General features: G+C 41.6%; 1 protein-coding gene across 3 annotated transcripts in view; it reads right to left on the reverse strand.

Moving 5' to 3' along the window:
- Positions 1-24,190, reverse strand: part of CSNK1A1 (casein kinase 1 alpha 1) — a gene marked incomplete at both ends in the record, with an annotated part of 44,685 nt that extends 20,495 nt beyond the window's left edge. For all 3 annotated transcript variants that reach the window (XM_080699507.1, XM_080699508.1, XM_080699509.1), the window contains 4 exons: positions 724-822; positions 7,168-7,294; positions 23,256-23,362; positions 24,068-24,190. In XM_080699507.1, coding sequence (XP_080555633.1) covers positions 724-822; positions 7,168-7,294; positions 23,256-23,362; positions 24,068-24,190 — 456 coding nt within the window. The remainder of the gene's footprint in view (positions 1-723; positions 823-7,167; positions 7,295-23,255; positions 23,363-24,067) is intronic.
- Positions 24,191-25,109: the final 919 nt, after the last annotated feature.

Below are 25,109 nucleotides of genomic sequence, written 5' to 3' on the forward strand. Positions count from 1 at the left end.
GCAATTTCTATTTGCAATCATGCGCCACTAGCTAAAACCCAATCATCCCAGAAGTTGAAGCATTCTCAGAGACCCCAATGCATGGTAGTTTTATTTAGGAATATATTCATTTCACTTCCCTGTATTTTCCTTTAAAGGGGGGAAGGGAGGAACTCACCCAACTTGGCAAGAAACTGTCCACTACTTTTGAAACAGGCCCAAACATTATCCTTTTAATTACACAAATCCAAGGACTAAAGAATTCTCAGTATCAACCATGCTCAGCCAGCAAATATTAACACCATGGTGACAGATGGGTCAGTGGTTCCCACACTGGCACAAGCACATGTATTACAAAAACCAACACTTTAGAGCCAAAGGTTAAAATCTGACTTTTAGCATTCAGAATGAAAAGTATATGGTTTTCATTATTTAACTGAGTGAAAAATAGATACAACTGTTCAATAGTTAAATAACATACCCGGTTCTAGTTTATAAATAAGCCCTTGGAATTTTATATTTCCACATAGATAACTAACCTTGGTTGGGTAAGTTGAAGAGGATACATTTCAAGTTATTAAGTTAATAGAGTTAGCTGATTATCCTTCTAGTACAATCTCTTAAAGCAATTATCAAAAGCAATTCAATTTACTGTGGCACTTTAAAGATTGTAAAGTTTACCAAAGCAATTCTTATCAATATTTTTTACTCTTTGTTCTTTCATGCAAAGAGCATTTGACTAACCTTATTACAGTGACGCCCAATACCCATTAGGAAGTTATCTGGCTTAATGTCTCTGTGTATAAAATTCTTTGTATGCACATACTCAATTCTACTGATCATCTGAAAAAAAAAAAAAGAGGGGGGGATAATTGAGTTAAATAACAGAAGAAACTAACACATTATTTCTCAAATACTTGAGTATCTTAATTATTTAAAGTTCACAACAACACCATTACAAAAAGTGGAAAGAAGCCAAGCATGGTGGTACGCCCTTGTAATCCCAACATTTGGGAGGCTGAGACAGGATGATCACAGTTCAAGGCCAGCTTCAGCTACTTAGTGAGGCCCTTTGCAACCCAGTGAGACCCTGTTTCAAAATAAAGAATAAAAATAAGCCCGGCTGGTGGCATACCTTGTAATCCCTGGGCTTGGGAGGCGGAGACAGGAGGATTGCACAGGTTCGAAGCCAGCCTCCCTAGCTTAAGAGACCCTGTTTCCAAATAAAATATATATAAAAAACAGGTGTCTGGGAGTGTTAGCCCGGAGGTAGAAGGGTTTCCAGGAACCCCAGTACCGAAAGAAAGGAAAGAAAGGAAAGGAAAGGAAAGGAAAGGAAGGAAGGAAGGAAGGAAGAAAGAAAGAAAGAAAGAAAGAAAGAAAGAAAGAAAGAGAGAGAGAGAGAGAAGCCAGGCGTGGTGGCGCACACTTGTAATCCCAGCATTTGGGAGGCTGAGACCGGAGGATCACGGTTCGCAGACAGCCTCAACTACTAAGTGAGGCCCTCTGCAACTCAGTGAGACCCGGTTTCAAAATAAAAAATTAAAAAAAAACAGGGCAGGGGGTGTAGCTCGGAAGTTGAATGCCCCTGGGTTCCATCCCCAGACCTGCAGAAAGAAAGAAAGAAAGAGAGAGAGAGAGAGAGAGAGAGAGAGCGAGAGAGCGAGAGAGCGAGAGAGAGAGAGAGAGAGAGAGAGAGAGAGAAAGAAAGAAAGAAGGAAAGAAAGAAAGAAAATAGGGCTAGAGGTATAGCTCAGGGGTAAAATGCCCTTGGGTTCCACCCCCAGGACCCCTCTGCCCACACACACAAAAAAGAAAAGAGTGGAAAGAATAAAAGCTCCCTATTTCAGGTATCTCAGCATAAGCCTGCAGTGTTCTTTGGCTTGTCTTTCCAGTATTAATGCTTAAAAACCTGGGACTAACCATGTTAGGAAAACTTGGTATTTGCAACATTCCAATTATAAAATGTAAGCCGGGTGTGGTGGCGCACACTTGTAACCCCAGCATTAGGGAGGCTGAGACTGTGGTTCGCAGACAGCATCAGCTACTTAGTGAGGCCCTCTGCAACTTATTGAGACCCTGTTTCATAAAAAGAATAAGATGGGCATGGTGGCGCATGTTTGCAACCCCAGCATTCGGGAGGCTGAATCCAGCGGATTGCGGTTCAAGGACAGCCTCAGCTATTTAGTGAGACCTGGTTTCAAAATAAAGAATAAAAAATAGGGCAGGGGGGTATAGTTCAGAGGCCAAATACCTCTGGGCTCCACCCCCAGACCCACCAAAATAAAATAAAATAATAATAATAATTTAAAAATAGGGCAGGGGGTGTAGCTTGGAGGTCAAATGTCCCTGGGTTCCATCCCCAGGCCAGCAATAAATAAATAAAATAGAATAAATAAAATGTAACTGGATGTGGTGGTACACAGCTGCAATCCCGGTATTTGGGAGGATTTTAGGTTCAAAGCCAGCCCCGTTTCCAAATAAGAAAATTGGGCTGGGGGAGTAGTTTAGAGGTAAAATCCCTATGGGTTCAATTACTAGTACCACACAAACAAAATTAAATAAATAGATAAATAAATAAATAAATAAATAAATAAATAAATAAATAAATAAATGAAATGAAAGGCAAGCCAGGCAAGGCAGTGTATGTCTGTAATCCAAGCATTTGGAAGGCTGAGACAGGACTATGGGACTGAGGCCAGCCTGGGCAACTTAGTGAGACATTGTATCAAAACTAAAAATTATAAAACAAAAAAAAGACTGGAAGTACAGTTTAGACATGGACTCCACTCCCAGCTTCAATCCCCAGTATAATGACAACTACAACAACAAAGTAATGTGTTTAGAATTATTTCAGTTATAACAAAATAAAATATAGTAAAATCTTTTACCTGCAGTCTTGTGCTCTGGTAGAAATTCAATGCCAGAACACCTGCTTAGCATGTTTAGCATGCACAAGAATGCAACACCATGCCCAGCTACCTTTTATCTTGAAACTGGGTCTAAATTGACCAGACTGGTCTCAACCTTGCAATCTTCCTGTTTTAGCCTCCACCATAGCTGGGATCATGAAGGGTATGTATAATTTTTATAGCTCAGCATGGTAGTGCACGCTTTAATCCTAGTACTTGGGAGGTTGAGACAGGAAGATCACAGGTTTTCAGCCAGTCTCAACAACCTGTGAGGCACTCTGCAACTTAGTGAGACCCAGTTTCTAAATAAAATTAAAAATAGGTCTGGGAGTATAACCTGGAGGTAGAAAGCCCCTGAGTTCCACCCCAGCACCACCAAAATTAATTAATTAATAAGTTAATTAATTTAAAAAGCTGGGCATGGTGGCGCACGCCTGTAATCCCAGCATTTGGGAGACTGAGACAGGAGGATTGTGGTTTGCGGACAGCCTTGGCTACTTAGTGAGGCCCTTTGCAACTCAGTGAGATCCTGTCTCAAAGTAAAGAATAAAAAACAGGGCTGGGGGTGTAGCTCAGAGGTAGGATGCCCCCGAGTTCCATCCCCATTACCACAAAAATAAATAAATAAATAAATAAATAAAAGCAAATAGGACTGCGGGTAAAGCTTGGAGGTAGAATATCCTTGGGTTCAATCACTGTTACACTTAAACACACAAATTATAAACAATCCAACCACCTTTTTAAATAGGCAATAAAATTCATATTTCTACCAGTAGTATATGAGAAATTCTTTTCCCACTATTAAAGCTTATTTTTTAAAATTTGTAATCCTCGAGCCAGGTGTGGTGGCGCACACTTAGAATCCCAGCACTTAGGAGGCTGAGACAGGAGGATCGCACAGGTTCGAAACCAACCTCAGCTACTTAGTGAGGCTCTCAGCAACTTAGTGAGACCCTATTTCCAAATAAAACATAAAAATAAGCTACTTACTGAGGCCCTGTTTCCAAATAAAGTATAAAATAGGTCTGGGAGTATAGCCCAGAGGTAGAAAGCCTCTGGGTTCCACCCCCAGTACCACCACCACCACCACAAAAAAAAAAAAGTAATCCTCATGTTTCAACCTCCTGAGTACTGGGATTACAGGAGTGTACATTCCTGTCCCAGCCTCCCAAATGCTCGGATTACAAGCATGTGGCACCACACCCAGCTTAATTTTATTTTGAAACAAGGTCTTGTGTTAGATTGATGAAAGTCTGCTGAGGCTGTCCTCAAATCTCAACCTCCCAAGTACTGGGATTATAAGAATATGCCATCGCAACTGGATTTTTTTTTTTTCTTTTTTTTTGTGCTGGGGCTCTAACCTTGGGCATTCTACCTCCAGCTACATTTTCAGCCCTATATTCTTTTATTTTGAAACAGGGTCTCACTAAATTGCTGAGGTTGGCCACGAAACTGTGATCTTCCTGTCTCAGCCTCCCAAGTACTGGGACTATAAGCATGCGTCACCACACTTGGTTGAATAATTTTTTTTATAAATTTAAATTTTTGTCGGGAGTGGTGGCGCACGTTTGTAATCCCAGTGCTTGGGAGGCTGAGACAGGAGGATCGCACAGGTTCGAAGCCAGCCTCAGCTACTTAGTGAGGCTCTCAGCAACTTAGTGAGACCCTGTTTCCATATAAAAGTATAAAATAGTTCTGGGAGTATAGCCCAGAGGTAGAAAAGCCCCTGAGCCCCACCCCCAGTAGTGCCAAAAAAAAAAAAAAAATATATATATATATATATATATATATATATATTTTTTTTTTTTTTTTTTTGTGGTGGTGGTGGTACTGGGTATGGAACTCCGGGGCATTCTACCTTCGAGCCACACTCCCGGCCCTATTTTTTATTCTTTATTTTGAAACAGAGTCTCACTGAGTTGCAAAGGGCCTAAGTAGCTGAGGCTGTCCATGAACTACAATCCTGTTTCACCCTCCCAAATGCTGGGATTAATAGGGTGCCACCACGCCCTGCAATAAATTTAATTTTTTTAAATTAAAATTAAAGAAAATCTTAGCAACCTAAGAGGACCCTGTTTCGAGGTGGAATACCCCTGGGTTCATTCAATCAATCAATCTCTTTCACAAATATATAGTCTTGTTTATGGCATCTTTTATATACAACAGAAATGTCTTAATTTCTGAGCTTTGCACTCTCATACATTCTTGTTCTTCACAGTAGTATGTGTCAGGATTCTATTTGTCCCCAGAGCTTTTATTACCTTAAACATATAAATTTAAAAAAAAATTTTTTTGTAATATTGAGGATGGAACCCAGGGGCATTCATTCTACCTCCAACCTATATCCTCAGCCCTATTTTTTATTCTTTATTTTGAAACAGGGTCTAACTAAGTTGCAAAGGACCTCACTAAGTAGCTGAGGCTGTCTGTGAACCCAGATCCCTCCTGTCTCAACCTTCCAAGTACTGAGATTACAACTGTGCGCCCAGCTTATTCCTCTATCTTGAGAAATGTCTTTCAAACCCAAACCAGTAATCTCTGGCTTAAACTACTTATACCATCAAAAAAAAAAAAAAAAAAGTATAAATAAAACCTTTGGGTATAGCAGCAACTTATACTTTACAGGAAGCAAAAGATTCAGGTCACTTAATGTGTATGTTTGTCTTGGCTAAGTAATATCCACTATTAACCTATGATTATTAAATCACTAGAAAAGATCAAGAGCAAATAATTTATACGAAGTACAGACCACTTCAAGTGTTACCTGTCATCTACGAGCAAGACTACTATTAACTGCCTTAAACAAAAACCTCCTTAGCTGAGTGTGGTGGTGCATGCTAGTAATTCCAGTACTTGGGAGGCTGAGACAGGAGGATCACAGATTTGCAGACAGCCTCAGGTATTTAGGGAGGCCCTTTGCAGCTCAGTGAGATACTGTTTTAAAATATAAAGAATAAAAAATAGGACTGGGGATGTATCTAGGAGATAGAATGTCTCTGGGTTCCATCCTCAGTATTAAAAATAAATAAAATAGCCGGGCGTGGTGGCGCACGCTTGTAATCCCCGCGCTTGGGAGGCAGAGACAGGAGGATCGCGCAGGTTCGAAGCCAGCAGCGCGCGCTGGCTTAGGAGACCCTGTTTCCAAATTTAAAAAAATGTAAAAATAGGTCTGGGAGTGTAGCCCAGAAGTAGAAGGGCTTCCAGGAACCCCAGTACCACCAAAAAATAAATAAATAAATAAATAATAAATAAATAAATAAATAAAATAATATATATTTTTTGGTGATACTGAGGTTAGTAAGAACCCAGGGGCTTTTCTACCTCTGGGCTATACTCCCAGACCTATCTTATATTTTATTTGGAAACAGAATCTCACTAAGTAGCTGAGGCTGGCTTCAAACCTATGCAATCCTCCTGTCTCAGCTTCCCAAGCGCTGGGATTACAGACATGTACCACCAAGCCCGGCTTAAATAAATAATTGTTTTTTAAAGGTTAACAAGTCACAACTATAATAAGTCATAATTTCCTTGATATTTATCTATTATTTCCTTTGGTTTATTGGTAATTGAGTTTGTTTGGGATTGAGTCCAGGGAACATTTTACCAAACTATATCCATTCTTTTTTTCTTTTTTACACAGGGTCTTGATAAGATGCAAAGACTGGCCTCAAACCTGTGATTCTCCTGTCTGAATCTCCCCAAGTACGGGATAACAGATATGCACCACTATATCTGACTTTACCTATTATCTTAAATATTATCTTTTCCCTCTAGGTTTGTTCCTTATCCCATTTCCCTAATTATCACTTTGTATCAAGTTATGTTTTGTGATTTCTTGGATGCAAACCACTTAAATCCAAGCTCCAGTCAATACACGAATCTAGTTCATGATATTTCTGAAACTTCCCAGATCTTGCTTCAGTACTACCGACGAGAATCTGTTACTTAAACACCTATTTGATCAGAACTTCTTACTCATCTTAATTTAGGGATTAAATTATTAATTAATTAATAATTAGGAATTATTTTTCTTTAAAAAAAAATGCAGGTTATAAGAGTCCTGAACATAATACTTTGTTCTATACATGCAGGAAAACATTTACAAGCCATATTAGAGAGTGGTACACTTGAATAAATAGTACTGTTAGGTATAAGATCTTTTTGCTTTACCTAAAGTTAAATAGTGGAAATGGGATTATGATACTCTAGCTTATAAAATTTTAAAGAATATCCTATTGTAGTCATCTCAGTTTTAATTTGTCAAAATTTCACATACCTGGTCGGCTAACATTAGTACAGTTTTCATCGTGAACCTTCTTGAACAGAAATTGAAGAGGTCTTCAAGGCTGGGTCCCAGAAGATCCATGACTAGCACATTATAGTCTTTTTCCTGACCATACCACCTAACAAAATAAAGAGAAAAGGAGAAGGAAGGGTTATAATGCAAACCTATCACACAATTTCACAAAAATCTCCAAATTATTTAAGATTAAGACAGTTTTCCTTTCTGGTTAGGATTTGTTCAAGGTCATTTTTCCTCCCATTCAAAAATATTCCTACTGATTACACTGTCCACCACAATGTAAGAGTAATGACTTTTTTTTTAAAATCAAGTAACCTCAATAACCTATAAAGATAACTGCCATCAAACACACAAAATAAAATCCACTTCACATCCTCTTTATAGAAGGTAATCTGTTAGGGAAACAGCATATGCCTAAACTCCTATAGGTCTTGCCCACTAGCTAAGAAAAAGAAAACCACAAAAATGAAACCAAAAAACAGATGTAATAGTTGCAAAGTTGTACTGCCATAACTGCACCTAAATCCACATACCAAAGCTACTGCTATTTTCCCGCTTTAGTCTCTTCATGGAAACTCAGCATCTTTCACATTCATTCATTTACTTGAAAGAAGTTTACAGTAGGTTTTTCTTGGGGAAGGGATCCAAGGTGGGGCTGGCTAACACATAAGGTAAATAATGAATAAAGTAAGTTGTATGTATTCTTCCCTTGTCCTCTCCATTTTATTTTGTTCTTTCATTTTTCTTCCTCCTTTTACTTAATGGCGGCAGCAAATCTATGCTACAAAGTTGTCAAGAACTTGCCATTATAAATGTTTAATATTGCCAGGCGTGGTGGCACATGTTTTTAATCCCAGCAGGAGGAGACTGGAGGATCCAGTTCACAGACAACCTCAGCTACTTAGTGAGGCCCTCCCCAACTTGGTGAAACCCTGTTTCAAAAATAGGGCAGAATAAAAAATAGGGCACGGGGAGTAGCTGGGAGGTCAAATGCCCATGGGTTCCATCCCCAGACCTCCCCCACACACAAAATAAATGTTAAATATTGTTTGGGGTAGTGATGCATGCCTGTAAGCCTTGGGAGGCTGAGACAGGAGTATGAAAGGTTCAAAAACAGCCTCAGTAAGTAGTGAGACTCTCAACCTATCAAGACCTTGTTTCAACATAAAAGTTAAAAAAAAAAAAATTGGACTGGGGGTATAGCTCCAAGGTAGAATGCCTTGGGCTTATTCCCTAGCACCACCAAATAAAATAAAATAAAATAATTAATCAACCCATAAATGTTCAATATTACGGAGTTATAGATTCCTTTTTTTTTTTTTTAACCATACAGGGGATGGAACCAGGGGCATTCTACCTCTGAGCTATACCCTCAGCCCTATTTTTTTCTTTATTTTGAAACAAGGTCTCAAGTTGGGGAGGGCCTAAGTAGCTGAGGCTATCCTCAAACCTGTGATCCTCCTGATTCAGCCTTCCAAGTACTGGGGTTACAGACATATGCCACCTCACCTGGCTCCTTTAGATCTTTATATGCTGGAAGTACATGATGTGCTATTGGTCATGGTGGCACATGCCTGTAATTCCAATACTTGGGAAGCTGAAACAAAAAGATCACAGGTTAAAGGACAGCCTCAAAAATTCAGTGAGACCTGCGGAGCGTGATGGCGCCCACTTGCAATCCCCACGCTTGGGAGGCGGAGACAGGAGGATCGTGCAGGTTCGAAGCCAGCCGTACTGGCTTAGGAGACCCTGTTTCCAAAAAACAAAATAGGTCTGGGAGTGTAGCTCGGAGGTAGAAGGGCTTCCAGGAATCCCAGTACCACTAAAAAAAAAAAAATCAGTGAGACCTTGTCTCAAAATAAAAAGTAAAAGGTCTCAGGCGTAGCTCAGAGGTAGAATGCCCCAGGATTCACTCCTCAGTATCAAAAAACAAAGGTGCATGATGTGTTGCTGCTAAATGATGTGCACATTATAGGTACTTGGATCTTCAAAAATCCAATTTGATTTGAATATTATTCTTCCAAAAAGTTTATTAGTAAATGAGATGTGAGTGTGAGTAAGAGAGAGCATGAGTGTATTTGTGTTACTGGGGATGGAACCCAAGTGCATTCTACCTCTGGTCTCTGCCCCCAGCCCTACCTCTTGTTAGTTTTTAACTGGAAACAGTGTTTTGCCAAATTGATGAAAGCCTCACTAAGTTTCTGAGGTTGTCCTCTAACTTGTCACCCTCCTGTCTCAGACTCCCAAATACTGGGATTACAACCATGCCAGCTAGTAAATTTCTGTTTTTTGTTTTGTTTTCCAGTACTAGGGATTGAACCCAGGGGCGTTTTACCTCTGAGCTACACCCCCAGTCCTATTTTTTAATCTTTATTTTGAAAAAGGGTCTCACGAAGTAACAGATGGCTTCACTAAGTAGCTGAGACTGGCTGCAAACCTGCCATCTTTCTTTCTCAGCCTTCCAAGCACTGGGATTACAAAGTAGGATTACAAGCGGGCAGGTGCGCCACCACGCCCAGTCAAAATGATTTGCAAATGCTCCTGAATAACATGCTCTTTAGAGTTAGTTTTAATATGGGAGTAGTACAGATTTTAAAAGGATTTTCTAGCTGGGCACGCTTGTAATCCCAGCACTTGGGAGGCTGAGACAGAAGGATCATACAGGTTCGAAGCCAGCCTCATCTACTTAGTGAGGCTCTCAGCAACTTAGTGAGACCCTGTTTCCAAATAAAATATAAAATAGGTATGGGAGTGTAGCCAGAGGTAGAAAAGTCCCTGGGTTCCACCCCCAGTACCACAAAAATACTATTACTACTACTAATAATAATAATTTTGGACCACTCACTTCGCACAGAGGTAAGAGTCAAGGTGGCAAATTGTCTGAGGATATATTATAAAGATCTTTTTTGGAGGTTCATAGTCCTGAGGAGTTACACCCAGGGCCTCATGCTTGGTAGGCAAGCATTCTACCATAGAGTTGCATCCTCAGCTTCAAGAGTTTATAAACCTTAGAATGCAAGGCTACAGGAATCTATATGATAGAGAACTACTAGTGGAATTTGTAGCCATGACATAATTAAAATCACAGCACTGCTGGGCGTGGTAGCACATCCCAGTACTTGGGAGGTTCGAAGCCAGCCTCAGCTCCTTAGTGAGGCTTTCAGCAACTTAGTGAAGCCCAAAGGTAGAAAGCCTCTGGGTTCCATCCCCAGCACCCCCCACCCACCCACACACACCCCACAGCATTAATCTCTGCATTTAGGAGGCATTATGGAAATAGCATTAGGATGTATTATGGAAACAGAAGCAGGAAATGAAAATGGCAGGAGGATCAGTTAGGAAGGTTATATTATAGAGATTGTGATATAGTACAGCTCAATGACAATGGGGTCCTAAGTTCGACCTCTAGCACCTACCTTAATTCATACAAAAAAAAAAGTATTAAAGCTGGAGTGTGTGCATGTGTGTGTGTTAGTTACTGGAGATTGAACCCAGGGACATTCTACCTCTGAGCTATTTACCCAGCCCTATTTATTTACTCCTACAGGAACTGAACCCAGGGGTACTCTGCCTGAGTACATCCTCAGCCCAATTTTTTCTTTTGGAACAGAACCTTGCTATGTTGTGGAGGGCCTTGCTAGGTTGCCGAGACTGGCTGTAAACCTGTGATCATCCTGTTTCAGCCTCCCAAGTACTAGAATTACAGGTGTGTATTACCACGCCCAACTGCCATTTATTTTTTTGTTTGGAAACTGGGTATTGATTAGGGCCTTGCTAAGTTGCTAAGGCTAGCCTTGAACCTGCAATCTTCCTGTCTTAGCCTCCCAAATACTGGGATTACAATATAGCTAGAGATTTCAAGTTAGAATTTTATGTTTCTCTAAGAAATCAAGTAACTGAAATGAAATTGTATTGTTATGAGACCTATGATTCCCAAGAACAAATCAGTGTAATTCTTATAATATGCAGCACAGATTAAAGTACTCAAATTTAAGTACTCGTTTCATCACTCTAGCAAAAATATGTATTTGTATGCTGGGCGTGGTGGAGCACGCTTGTAATCCCAGCGCTTGGGAGGCTGAGAAAGGAGGATCACACAGGTTCGAAGCCAGCCTCAGCTACTTAGTGAGGCTCTCAGCAACTTAGTGAGATCCTGTTTCCAAATAAAATATAAAATAGGTCTGGAAGTATAGCCCGGAGGTAGAAAATCCCCTGGGTTCCACCCCCAGTACCACAAAAAAAAAAAAAAAAAAAAGTAAGAAAAAAAATGTTTAATATAGACCCTCTGCTTCAATTAGCTTGATAGGGCAACCATTTTATTTGCCTTCTTTAGAACCATAATTCCCATCATCCAATGCTATATACACAGGAAATGGTCAGTAATTTAATGAAGGAATTAAAAAGAATAAAAGGCTGCAATAAGGAAGGAAGTATAGGACTTGGCAATGAGGAAAACAATACAAGGAAGGTAAAAATACTTAGTATTTTATTTTATTGATTGACTGATTGATTGATTTTGGTGGTACTGGGGTTCCTGGAAGCCCTTCTACCTCCAGGCTACACTCCCAGACCTATTTTTACATTTTTATTTGGAAACAGGGTCTCCTAAGCCAGCTCATGCGGCTGGCTTCGAACCTGCGCGATCCTCCTGTCTCTGCCTCCCAAGCGCGGGGACCACGCTCAGCAAAATACTTATTTTATACACTTATTTTACAAAATAACACCATTAGGAACACCATTGGCTTGGAGGTAGAATGCCTCTGGTTTGAACCTTCAATTGCAACAAACAAAACCCACATGATTTTTTCCCCAGTACTCAGGATTGAACCCAGAAGCAATCTACCTCCAAGCTACACCCCCAATCTTTACTATTTTCATCCTTTATTTTGAAACATTAGGAAGTGTCTACTAATTTTTTATTAAAATGTATGGTGGCACACACTTGTAATCCCAGTACTTGAGAGGTTGAGACAGGAGAATCACAGGTTTAAGCCAGCCTCAGCAACCTGGTAAGGCTGTCAGTAACTTAGTGAGACCCTGTTTCCAAATAATAAAATAAAAAGGGCTAAACTGGGAGTGGTGGCCCACACTTGTAATCCTAGCATTTGAGAGACTGAGACAGTTGGATGGGGTTCGCAGACAGCCTCAGCTACTTAGTGAGGCCCTTTCCAACTCAGTGAGACCCTGTTTCAAAATAAAGAATAAGAAATAGGGCTGGGGGTGTAGCTCAGAGGTAGAATGCCCCCGGGGTTCCATATCCAGTACCGCAAAGGGGTGGGGGCGGGGGCTAGAAGAATAGCTTGGAGGCAGAATGTCCAAGTTCAATCCCCAGTACTATACAGACACACAGGCAAATATAAATAAACACTAAAATCAAGAGCCCAGAGTGGTGATTTTCTGTTAAGTCTTGATGGTTGTCTGCTAAGTTTTCATCATAACAAAGGTGCTGTTAAACTCTCATTCTCCCTAAGCTTCCTTGCCCATATTTGCTTCTTTAATTTGTGACCTTCATTTCACATTGAATAAGACAACTAGAATTGTATGCCTACACTTGAATTGTTATTAGAAAATTGGGTATCAAGCCATTCTCTTCTCTTTTGCAATCTCCCATTCAAGATACAATTCAGTTTGTTTTGTTGTTGCTGCTGGTACTGGTGATTGAACCCAGGGGCATTCTACCTCTGAGCCATATCCACAACCATACATACATACATACATACATACATACATACATAATTTTATATATATCATGTATAAAATAACATAACATATATATATATATAATTTTTTTTTTTTTGGTGGTGGTACTGGGGTTCCTGGAAGCCCTTCTACCTCTGGGCTACACTCCCAGACCTATTTTTACATTTTTATTTGGAAACAGGGTCTCCTAAGCAAGTGCACGCAGCTGGCTTCAAACCTGCGTGGTCCTCCTGTCTCTGCCTCCCAAGCAGAGACAGGGGATTACAAGCGTGCGCCACCACGCCCGGCAATATATATATTATTTTAAAACAGGGTTTCACTAGATCACAGAGGGCATTACTAAGCAGCTGAAGCTGGCTGCAAACCTGTGATCCTCCTGTCTCAGCCTCCCAAGTACTGAGATTACAAGCGGTGTGCCACCATGCCCAGTCGGTTTTATTTCTTATTTGGAAACAGGGTCACTAAATTGCTGAGGCTGGATTTGAACCTGGGATTCCCCAGCCAAGTACTGGTACAGGTGTGCACCACCACACCAGGCTTCAACCTTTAACTGGCTAATTTACTACCTAACCTCAAGCCCTTTAAGAGAATACATAAAAGTATATTAGTAAACTAAAATTGAACAGGAATAAGAAAGAAAAAGAATACTGAATAAAGCAATCCTATACCAAACAAACTAACCATAATGATAAGAACTTGCTCAAGTGTGTGTGTGTGTGTATAGTTGGTGGGGCGGGGTGGAATAACCTCTGTATTTCGGTGCCCTAGATCCCTTGAGTAGTATGATGACGCCTTCACAACATTCATTTTCTCAGAATGCTTCAAATGCATAAAATATATCACATTATCCTAGATTTTACTCATGGGTTCATGAAAATAAAAATGTAATTTTTAAGTTCACAGGCCTCACAGGGGTGTGGAACTGGGGCTATTTCCTAATATGGACTAAGAATCTCAGCTCTAAATCAACTTGAGGTAAATAGACTATTGAATTAAAAGTTAAAATTTGAGATCATGTGCACGATTTTACTTAGCAATAACATAGTCAACTAAGATGATTAGTTGATATCGTCTTCTCCACTCTGACCCTACTTCCTAACTGCTACTAATACTTTGCTCACAGGTAATACAATCCAAGATCCTTGAATTGTGGCAAAAAGGGGGGGGGGGCCTTTTCATTTTTCTTCATCTCCTTGTATATTGCCCTCTGCCTTGAAAGAAAGAACTTTCTTTCCTATTTACCACTATCTCTACCAAAACTACTACTGAGCCGAGTGTGGTGGTCCACACTTGTGATCCCAGTACTTAGGAGGCTGAGAGAGGACAGCAGGTTTGTAGTCAGCCTCAGCTACTTAGTGAGGCCCTCCACAACTTAGTGAGACAGTTTCAAAATAAAGAATAAAATAGGGCTGGGGGTGTAGTTCAGAGGCAGAATGCTCCTGAGTTCAATCCCCAGCCCCCTCCCACAAAAAACTACTATTCATTTAACCATTCGATATGTGTGGTGACACATGGGCATGGTGGCACACACTCGAAATCCCAGCCTTTGGGAGGCTGAGACAGAGGGATCACAGTTAGAGGACAGCCTCAGCTACTTAGTGAGGGCTCTTTGCAACTCAGTGAGACTCTGTTTCAAAGTAAAGAATAAAAAATAGAACCGGGGGTGTAGCTCAGAGATATAATGCTCCTGGGATCCATCCTCAGTGACACACACACACACACACACACACACACACACACACACACACGTGTGGTGGCTAACAGAAGAAAACAAAACCATAATCCCTACTTTCGTGGGCAAATAAGACAAGTCAGGCATGACAGTGTTAAGTCTGTAATGCAACTATTCAGGAGGCTGAGGCAAGAGGATCACTTACACCCTTGCGTTCAAGACCAGCCTGGCAACATAGAGATTCCATTTCAAAAACAAAACCAAACCATATACATTGAAAAGGATGCACAAATTATGAGGATCCCAATTAGTGAGACTCTCCATCTAGTGAGACTTTGTTTCAAAATAAACAACTCAGAGGTAGAATGGTAGAATGCCCCTGGGTTCAATCCCCAGTGACACAAACAAACACACACACACTTACACACACACACACACACACACACACACACACACACCACACTTGTCCTCCAGATCTTTAGCAGAAATTAAAAAAAAAAAATACAGACTCAACCCAGGTGTGGTAGTGCATGCATGTAATCCCAATACCTGGGAGGCTGAGACAAGAGGATCTTAGGCTATCAGCCAGCACCAGCAATTAGTGAAACCCTATCTCAATTTTTTTTTTGGTGGTACTGGGTACTGGGGTTCCTGGAAGCCCTTCTACCTCCAGGCTACACTCCCAGACCTATTTTTACATTTTTATTTATAAACAGGGTCTCCTAAGCCAGCACGTGAGGCTGGCCTCGAACCTACGCGATCCTCCTGTCTCTGCCTCCCAAGCGCGGGGTTTACAAGCGTGCGCCACCACGCCTGGCTCAATTTTAATATATGTGCTGAAGTGAGCACAAGACCCTGTTCAAAAGGGGGGAGGGGCCGTTGGGGATTTGGAGGTATATAGCTCAGAGGTAGAATGCACCTCTGAGCTCAATTTCCAGTTCTACCAAATAATAATAATAAAATTTAAAACATCAGACTGAGGACCCACTCCAGAACTAGTCAAACAGTAATATGGGTGTGAGGTGGTGAGGCCTGCATTTTTAACAAGCTTGGTGGGTAATTATACATGGTTGATATCTGAGAAATGCTAATTCAGCAGAACTCATAGGAACACAACCTTAATGGGGTCCCACTGACCTGACCAACACAGGAAGTTTTAAATGCTTCCAGGTACTATTTGGGACTCATACCGAGTATACTATTACTGTGATATTAACAAAACATTCATGTCTTCACACATTTTGAGAGTCAGACAACTTTCTAATTTTCAGCACAAAACAAATTTACCACTGCCATATGCCATTATGCCATATCCATGACAGATGCTCAAAAAGAATATAAGCCTCATGAAAATTCTGACTTTTCACTGAAACATGCCCAGTATTTTAAACTATGTTGGCACAAAGCAGGTAGGTGCACTTGTATAATCTCTGTGCGCATGCACACATACACACAAAGTAAATAAAAGAAATGTTTGTTATTCCTTATAATGTACTATACTCGGCATTATAAAGCATACTAACAGCCAGGCGTGGTGGTGTATGCTTGTAATCCCAGCATTCGGGAGGCTGAGACAGGAGGATCGTGGTTCACAGCCAGCCTCAGCTACTTAGTGAGGCCCTTTGCAACTTAGTGAGACCCTGTTTTAAAATAAATAAAAATAGGGCAGGGGGTGTAGCTTGGAGGTCGAATTCCCCTGGGTTCCACCCCCAACCCCCCCCACACACACAAAAAAAATACTAAGTCCATCAAGACAGTCTCAAACATCAGAGGTTTCCTTAAAGACTATAAACTGCCAAGTCTGTGGTGCCACATGCCTATAATCCCAGGGCTTGGGGGAAAAGGGCTGAGACAATAGGATTCCAGGTTCAAGACTAACCTCAGCTGCCTAAAGAAACGTGTGTGTGTGCGCGCGCGCGCGCGCGCGCGCGTGTTGCTGGGGATTGAACCCAGAGGCATTCTACCTTTCAGCTCCACCTCCCAGACCCATTTTATTTCTTATTTGGAAACAGGGTCACAATAGGTAGATGAGTCTCACTGAGACTACTTGCTGAGGCTGCCCTCCAATCTGTGATCCTGTCTCAGTCTCCTAAGAACTGGGATAACAAGCTTGTGCCCCTAGGCTCAGCTGAGTGATTGTTTCAAGATGAAGGATGGCAGGTTCAAGGCCAGCCTCAGCTATTTCCCGAAGTTCTGTTTCAAAATAAAGAACAGCCACACGCGGTGGTGCATGCTTGTAATCTCAGCATTTGGAAGGCCGAGACAGGAGGATTGCAGTTCACAGACACCTCAGCTACTTAGTGAGGCCCTCTGCAACTCAGTGAGAACCTGTTTCAAAATAAAAAAAAAAAAATAGGGTTGAGGGTGTAACTCAGAAGTAGACTTCCCCTGGGTTCCACCCCCAGTACCACAAAAAATAAAAAATAGGCTTGGGATGTAGCCCTGGGTTCAATTACACACACACACACACACACACACCCCTAGAAGCTAACAACAATGCAAAAATGATACAAAGTAATATTAGGGGAGGTTCTATAATGGAAACACTAACACTAAACCTGGCCCTAAGTGGCACAGACTTGTAATTCCAGTACTGGAGAGGAGGATCAAAAGTAGTAGGACAGTCTCAGCAACACAGGGAGAAAATGAGCAACCTAGTGAGACCCTATTTCAAAACAAAAAGTAAAAAACTAGGGGTTTTACTCAAAGGTAGAATGCCCCTGGGGTTCAATCCTTAGTAACACATACACAATTCCATTAAGATATGCTGTTAATATTGGTCATCCAAAGTGTTATAAGCCATCTGAGACTATATTGGAAACAAAAATAACCAAAGAGTATTATTTTATCTAGTTCTATCTATCTGGTATCTTAACACATTGTAATTCCTTCACTGATCCCCACCCCTTCTCCTAGACCACATCCCTGACTCTACTGAAGCTTCTCCTCCATTATGCCGAAGTCTCTCTGGTATCCCTATTACTCCCTAGCTTCCACAAATTACAGTATAACCCTTCACTTTCTGTGACTGGATAATCTCAACACTCCAGGTCCATCCATTTCCCTCCAAATGACATTTCATATTTTATTGCTGAGTAGAATTCCATTGTGTGCATATCCCATAATTTTGTAATCTACTCATCTGTTGAAAGAAACCTAGGTTGGTTCCATAAACCTGGCTATTGTGAATTGTGCTGCTATGAACATGGGTATGTATATATAACTAATTCTGATTTCAGTCCCTTTGGAAAGATACCCAGGAATGGTATAGCTGGGAAAAATAACTTTTTTTTTTTTTTTTTTTTTGGTGGTACTAGGGATGGAACCCAGGGGCTCTCTACCTCCGGGCTACACTCCCAGATCTATTTTATATTTTTATTTGGAGACAGGGTCTCTTAAGCCAGCTGAGGCTGGCTTCAAACCTGCATGATCCTCCTGTCTCAGTCTCCCAAGCGGGGATTACAAGCGTGCGCCACCACACCCGGCAGAAAAATAATTCTTGACAGTCAAGTATCTTACTAAATATTGGCAAATCATGAAAATAACACCTTAGGTACAACTTAAATATACTATGAAACAAAATGATCTAGCTCTTAGAATGACTAAAAACAAGGAAGTAAAACCCAAAACTTATATGGGTCCATAATATTTACTCCAGATAATGAAAAGTTCTTATCCTGCAATCCACAAACACAAAAGGGAGAACACTCTAAAGTTACTAACATTTAGTTTTTTTGTGGTGTTGGGCATCAAATCCAGCATTATGCATGCTAGGCAAGTAAGTACTCCACCACTGGGCTATATCCCCAGCCAGGTTACTTACATTTACAGAACAGCTTTTCATATTCTGTGCACGAAGCCAAACACCAATAAGGGAAGCAGCAAAGTACGGCTCACCCATGGAAAGGTATGGAGTAAGTGAGCAGGTATAATTCAACCTGGACACAAAGGTTATTAATGGCTCTGATGAAAAGGGACTTCGGAGACCCTAGTAACTTCTCTAAGACTCAAGTCTAATTTGTATAATGAGGAATTAGGCTCCATACACCTCTCAGTTTCATCCAGCTCAAAAAAGCTACCAAACCCAGGCATAGTGGCGCACGCTTGTAATCCCCGCGCTTGAAAGGCTGAGACAGGAGGATCGCACAGGTTCGAAGCCAGCCCCAGCTACTTAATGAGGTTCTCAGCAACTTAGTGAGACCCTGTTTCCAAATAAAATATAAAATAGGTCTGGGAGTATAGCCCGGAGGTGGAAAGGCTCTGGGTTCCACCCCCAGTACCACACACACACACAAAAAGCTACCTAGAATTATTAAATTACTCCCCAAACAAATAATATAAAACATCTCCAATAAGCTATAAATTCAGTTACATTTTGAGTTAACAATCACATTTCTCATTCATCTAGTAATCTGAAATGCATCTCAGTGAAGATATACCCAATGCTGTTGTTACTTTTATTCTCTGATAAGAGCATTACAATTTCTGCAGAATATACATGCTCAGTTCAAAAAAGACTATTAATATTTAAGCTCATTTTAACAGTGAAAGGTAAACATTAACTAGTACTTCATAAAAATCTTCTAGACATTTAGATGAAGAGGGCAAAAAATTGTGGTTTAAAATCAAAAGGCAAGCCAGGCATAGTGGTGCATGCTCATAATCCCAGCATTGGGGAGGCTGAGGCTGGAGGATCACGGTTCGCAGCCAGCCTCAGCTACTACTGAGGCCCTCTGCAACTCAGTGAGACCCTATTTCAAAATAAAGAATAAAAACTGGGCATGGTGGCACACATTTGTAAACACCGCACTTAGGAGGCTGAGACAGGAGGATCGCACAGGTTCAAAGCCAGCCTCAGCTACTTAGTGAGGCTCTTAGCAATTTAGTGAGACCTGTTTCCAAAATAAAGTATAAAATAAGTCTGGGAGTATAGCCTGGAGGTAGAAAAGTCTCTGGGTTCCACCCCCAGTACCACAAAAATAAATAAATAAATAAATAAATACTAAAGAATGAGAAAATAGGGCTGGGGGTGTAGCTTGGAGGTAGAATACTTCTGGGTTCCATCCCCAGTACAATAAATAAATAAATAAATAAATAAATCCACCTAGATAATCACTCTTTTTTGTTTATAATTGTTTCAGAGAATGTTAGTTCAATCTGGAGTACTAGGAAGAAAAGATAGATTGAAATAGAAACAGTAATTTTAAGTGAACTTTGAAAAGTCAACTCTTAAGGTGCAAAGACTTAATTTCTTAAAATAACAAGGGACTGGATGCCAGGCTTCTATTTAACAATAGGTTTCTCAAATTACAGAGGAAGAACCTGATTAGGCAGGTCAGCTATGTAGGCCAGGTAATTTTGAGCCCTTATTTTAGGATATCCCAAAGTATGTAAAAGCAAATCCTATAAACAGTTAACATGGCCTGGATATGTCTGTGTATGTTTGTGAGTGAGTGAGATATGTATGCATGCTGAGTAAATGTAGCAAAAATCTAAATTTTTAAACTTAATGTTAAACCAGGTGTGGTGGTACACGCTTGTAATCCCAGTACTTGGAAGGCTGAGACAGGAGGATATCAGGTTCACAGCAATCCTCAGCTACTTAGGCTTTCCACAACTTAAAAAAAAAAGGGGGGGGGATAAGGGGGTAGCTCAGAGGTAGAATGCCCCTGGGCTCAATCCGCAGCACTGCAAAAAAAAAAAAAAAAAAAAAAAGACTGTATTTAATCTAGTTTAAAAAAACTAAATAGTCACCTTAACTCAATGTTTACCAAGTAAATATTGCTATATATAAGTGATATAGCAGGAAGAGTTGGAAACAAACATGGAGGATGGGAAGATGTTGCCATTCAAAGAACCTTTATGTAAATCTATCTTATCCTTTGCTCTCTCCTCTGGTAGAAAAAATAATCCTTTCACACTTCACTTTAAACCAATGAAGGCCAGCAGGGATCATGCCTGAAATCCAGTACTTGGGAGGCTGAGATAGAATATTCACAGATTCAAGGCCTGCCTCAGCAACTTAGTGAGACCCTGTTTCAAAATAATATAAAATAGGGCTGAAGATGTAACTTGGAGGTAGAATGCCTGTGGGTTCAATCTCCTGTACAAAAATAAATGAATATGAACATACGTCCATACAAAACCAATGATCCACATTTGTCACTACCTTTTTTGTGTGTGGGTCTGGGGATGGAACCCAGGGGCATTCAACTCTGAGCTACAGCCCCTGCCCTATTTTTTATTCTTTATTTTGAAACCGGGTCTCACTGAGTTGTAGCTGAGGCTGTCTGCAAACTGCGATCCTCCGGTCTCAGCCTCTGAATGCTGGGATTACAAGCGTGCACCACCATGCCCGGCTCTGCCCTACCATTTCTGAAACAAACACTTCCCCACCCTTGTTCAATTACTGTACTGGGCCTGAAAGATTACTCCCAGAAGCCAGATGCTCTCCCTAACCAGTTCACCAAGCCTTTTTCCTTAGAGTCAGATGCTGAAATCCCATCTCCACTCCTAGAAGGCATTAATTTGAAAGTCAGGTTAATCTATTTAGCCCCGCCCTCAGACAGCCTATAACTACCTTAACTCTCTCCTGAACTCACCAACTTATAATAGGCACCTATTAGCTTGCTCACAAGTTAATTTCTTTTTGCTTTTTTTTTTTTTTTTTTTTTTTTGCAGTACTGGAGATAGAACCCAGAGGCACTTTACCTCCTAGCCACACCTCCAGCCTTATTTTTTTATTCTTTATTTTGAAACAGAGTCTCACTGAGTTGCAAAGGGCCTAAGTAGTAGCTGAGGCTGTCTTCGAACTGTGCAATATTCCTATCTCAGCCTCTCAAGTACTGGGATTACAAGCTGCACCAAGCCCGGCTATGGCTAAAAGTTAATTTACTCATGTGCTTATCCAATATATTACTCATTGCCCTTATTAGTCTATACTTTAGTTATTCTTTAAAAGCTACCCCCCAAAAGGCATGTTTTTAACTTGGGTTTAACACAGAAAAGGCCAGACGCTTAATGCTTTTTGAAAATTATTTCAAACACATTACATTCAACCTAAATTGTGAAATGTATAGTCTCCCCACAGGATGAACCTCAACAGCATTAAGTGAAAGGTGCCAGACACAAATAACATACTGTATGATTTCACTTTTAAGAAATTTTTGGAAAAACTACAGCGATGGAAAGCAAAACAGCACAGACCAAGTCTTACTTTTCTACACAGTAGGTTTTTTAAGAAATGGTAATCATTAAAAATCTCAAATCTGGATCATTTCAGATTTCACACTCATCTTTACTATGTAAGATAAATTTGGAATTTTTTCCCAAAGACTTCATAATAACCAATAGTATATATCATCAATTTTTCCATTAAAAATGTCTATAAGCATTGGAATTTTTGCAAAGTATGGTGCTGGTTTGGTTGTTTCCACATCAAAACTAATATATAACCCAGTACTTCAAGACTTGAAAAAACAGAAATGAAGAGGACACAGTAAATATATCATTTAATTCTCAACTACTGTGCAATTTTCTGCCAATGTTGTTTTCCAAAAATATGTGATGAAAAATGTCTATTTTAAAGCATATTTTAGTTTCTACTCTAAAGAGGTTATTTAGTCTCAAGAGTTAAAAAAATTAACTCTAAAACGCTTGAATGTTAAATATTCAAAAGAACACATCTGGCCATCTTTCCCCTTATTAGTTCTATTTGCATTTACCAATATCCCGTCCAAAAAAGGTAACAATTTCCCTGATGGGAAGTTTCACTGACAAAATAATTCAACAGGTTAAAATTACTCATCAAACTGTGGTTAAGTGAAGCTTTCTTTTAGCAACTAGGGTAAATCTCAACATTGTTGGTGCTGCTCAAACTGTCTTTGCCATTAGCCATAAATCTAATACAAACTAAAATGTGCCCAACATGACTATTCACGAAAGAAAAGGGTAACTAACATATTTAATATTTAAGAAGAATACGAAGGATTTTACACATTATATTTCATGTCGCAACTGCTGCAGAGATCACAAACATACTGTCATTATATCACCTCTTTCCTTGACCTCCCCCCCAACCTTTATTGTTGGCTTTTCAAGGGGTTAATTCACTCTGGGTGGCTAATAGGGGAATCAAGAAGATAACTTCTGAATCCAAAGTGAGAAAAGGGTAGAAATATGGGGTTGAGTCACGTCGTTCCGCCATTTTCTAAGCGGAGGAGGAAGACATGTTGGAACAAAAACACAACAAAAGAGCAGCCATTTCCCAAGCCAGCTCCAATAGCAACCTGAACTGGCTGAGCACGGTCACTTGGGCACCCTCAAATCCACTTACTGGACAAAGCTAAGAACATCAGAGGTGCCGCCAGAAAGAAAGCAGCAGCCAACTGGTCCGGGTAGGGATCAAAGATGACCTGCATACTTAACTGCAAATAAGCCTCGGGAAGAGGAAAAAATGACGAAAAGCTAAATGGAGCGGAGTGTAACAAAACCGAAAATTTCAACTAAGTTGGAAAACTAAAATTTACTCAATGATTCCGGTGACTCATGGTTCACAGGGAACCACCAGCTACAGGCAAATCCATACAACTCAATACCAACACCTGGAGTTAGCTGGTCCCTTTACCTGCCTATACCCATTTTACCATCCCGTACTTCGCGGATCGCCTGTGTGTTTAGGGGCTCTTACCGTATGTGGGGGATGCCAACCCCACCTTGAAGAATCTTATAGAGTTTGCTCTCGTACAGCAACTGGGGATGCCTGGCCTTCTGAGATTCTAGCTTCACTGCCACTTCCTGCAGGGGAAAGAGGGGATGATGGCATAAAAATCCCTATGGATTCAATGTCACTTTGGGAGAGGAGACCGTAGCAAAGCTCTAAGTCGCGACTACAAGGAGAAAGTGAATGACAGGGAAGAGAACGCTCTCTTTGTAATTAATAAAAAGAGACAACCAGCCTCAAAGGCCTCTTCAGGGGGTAGTGACGAAATCCGCACGTCCTCTAAAGTGCAGGGAAACGATTCATCCAGAAAAGAGGCAACCTCTCTAAACGTAATGAGATTTTGAAGGAACTAGGGCCCAGTTACTAGGATAGCGTAAACTGTGGTGTTAGTCGGAAGAACCGCAATACAATTAAATACAGAAATGATAAAAACATAGGGACCACAGGATTTTGCCCTACTCACCTTAATAAACGGCTAAAATATATATATATATATATATATATATATATATATATATATATATATATATATATATATAAAGCGAACCAAGGCAAATTTATGGGGCATTAGCAAGATAGGAAACTTCAGAGTCTACTCAACCTTCCTATCGGGCTCTTTTCCTTTTAGGGAAAGACAGCGGGGGAGGCTCCTTATCGCGGAAAAGTGGCTCACCCCGGGCTCCCCGGTGCGTGCGAGATGTGGGCAGAGGCCCCGGCAGTTTGGGGGTTGGGGGTGAGGAGACGCGCGGCGTTGGATGAACCCCACCCCAGGTGATTACCTCGCCGTTGGTGATGTTAATCGCCAGATAAATGTCCCCGAAGGAGCCGGACCCGATCTTCCGTACCAGTTTATATTTCCCTCCGACAATGAATTCGGCCTTGGAGCCGCTGCTGCTCGCCATCCTGAGAGACGAAGATGGAGGCTGGGGCCAAGCCCCGAAACCTCTGAGGGAGAGACGGAGGCCTCAGGGGCTCGGCCACGGGGCCAGGCTGCGGAGGAGGGCGGCCGGAGACTGAGTGCGGGAGGCCTTCCCCGGCGTTACAGGACCCAGAACTGGCCAAAGGAAACCGGATCGCCGCCGCTCGGTCAGGTTCCTTTCGGCCAGGCCGCGGTTATTGAGAGGCTCTCGCGATTACTTAGCGCAGGCCACTTGTTTTTGGGCGGCCGCCGTTGCCTCGCCTTCGCGGCGACGTCGCGGGCTGGAAAAGGGCGCGGTGTGTTAGGGCGGCGATACCACTGCCGCCGGCTCCGGCCCGGAGGGACCCCTGTCACTCCGCCGCCGCCGCCATCTTGTTCCTCCAGCTCCAGCCAACACAAAATGCCCCCAGTCCCCGGGAGCCGCTTCTTCACGGCGCAGAGCACGCCGGGAAAGGGATCTCGGGCGCTAGCCCCGAAGGGTCGGCAGCGAGAGGGAGGGCGGAACCGGATCCGTGAGAGTCGCGGCCCACGCTCCGAACGTCACCGCGTCACCGCCCATCTGCGCGTGCGCACGGCAACGCCCGCGGACTGCGCAGGCGCGGCGCGGCAGCCCGCGCCCCCGCCCCCGGGCTCTCCTCCACTTCCGGCCAGCGGATGATTTACTCTTACTACCTGTTAGTCACCTCCCATCTGTCTGGTCTAAGACTGCGGGGCCCCGAGCTTAGAGAGCCGTTTAGGGAGGGGTCACCTTGTTTTTCAGCGCGACAGATGAAAGCGTCAGGCGTCCTTGGGAATTGGCTGTTGACGTTTGCTCTTTGTTTGAGGCGGGTTTTAACCTTTTATCTTTGGGGGCCACTCCCCGGGGCCAGCCTTTCCCCACCTCAATTTTTTTCACTCCCGGG

This window comes from Muscardinus avellanarius (assembly GCF_963383645.1).
Source record: "Muscardinus avellanarius genome assembly, chromosome: 7".
In the NCBI taxonomy this organism is placed as follows: domain Eukaryota; kingdom Metazoa; phylum Chordata; class Mammalia; order Rodentia; family Gliridae; genus Muscardinus; species Muscardinus avellanarius.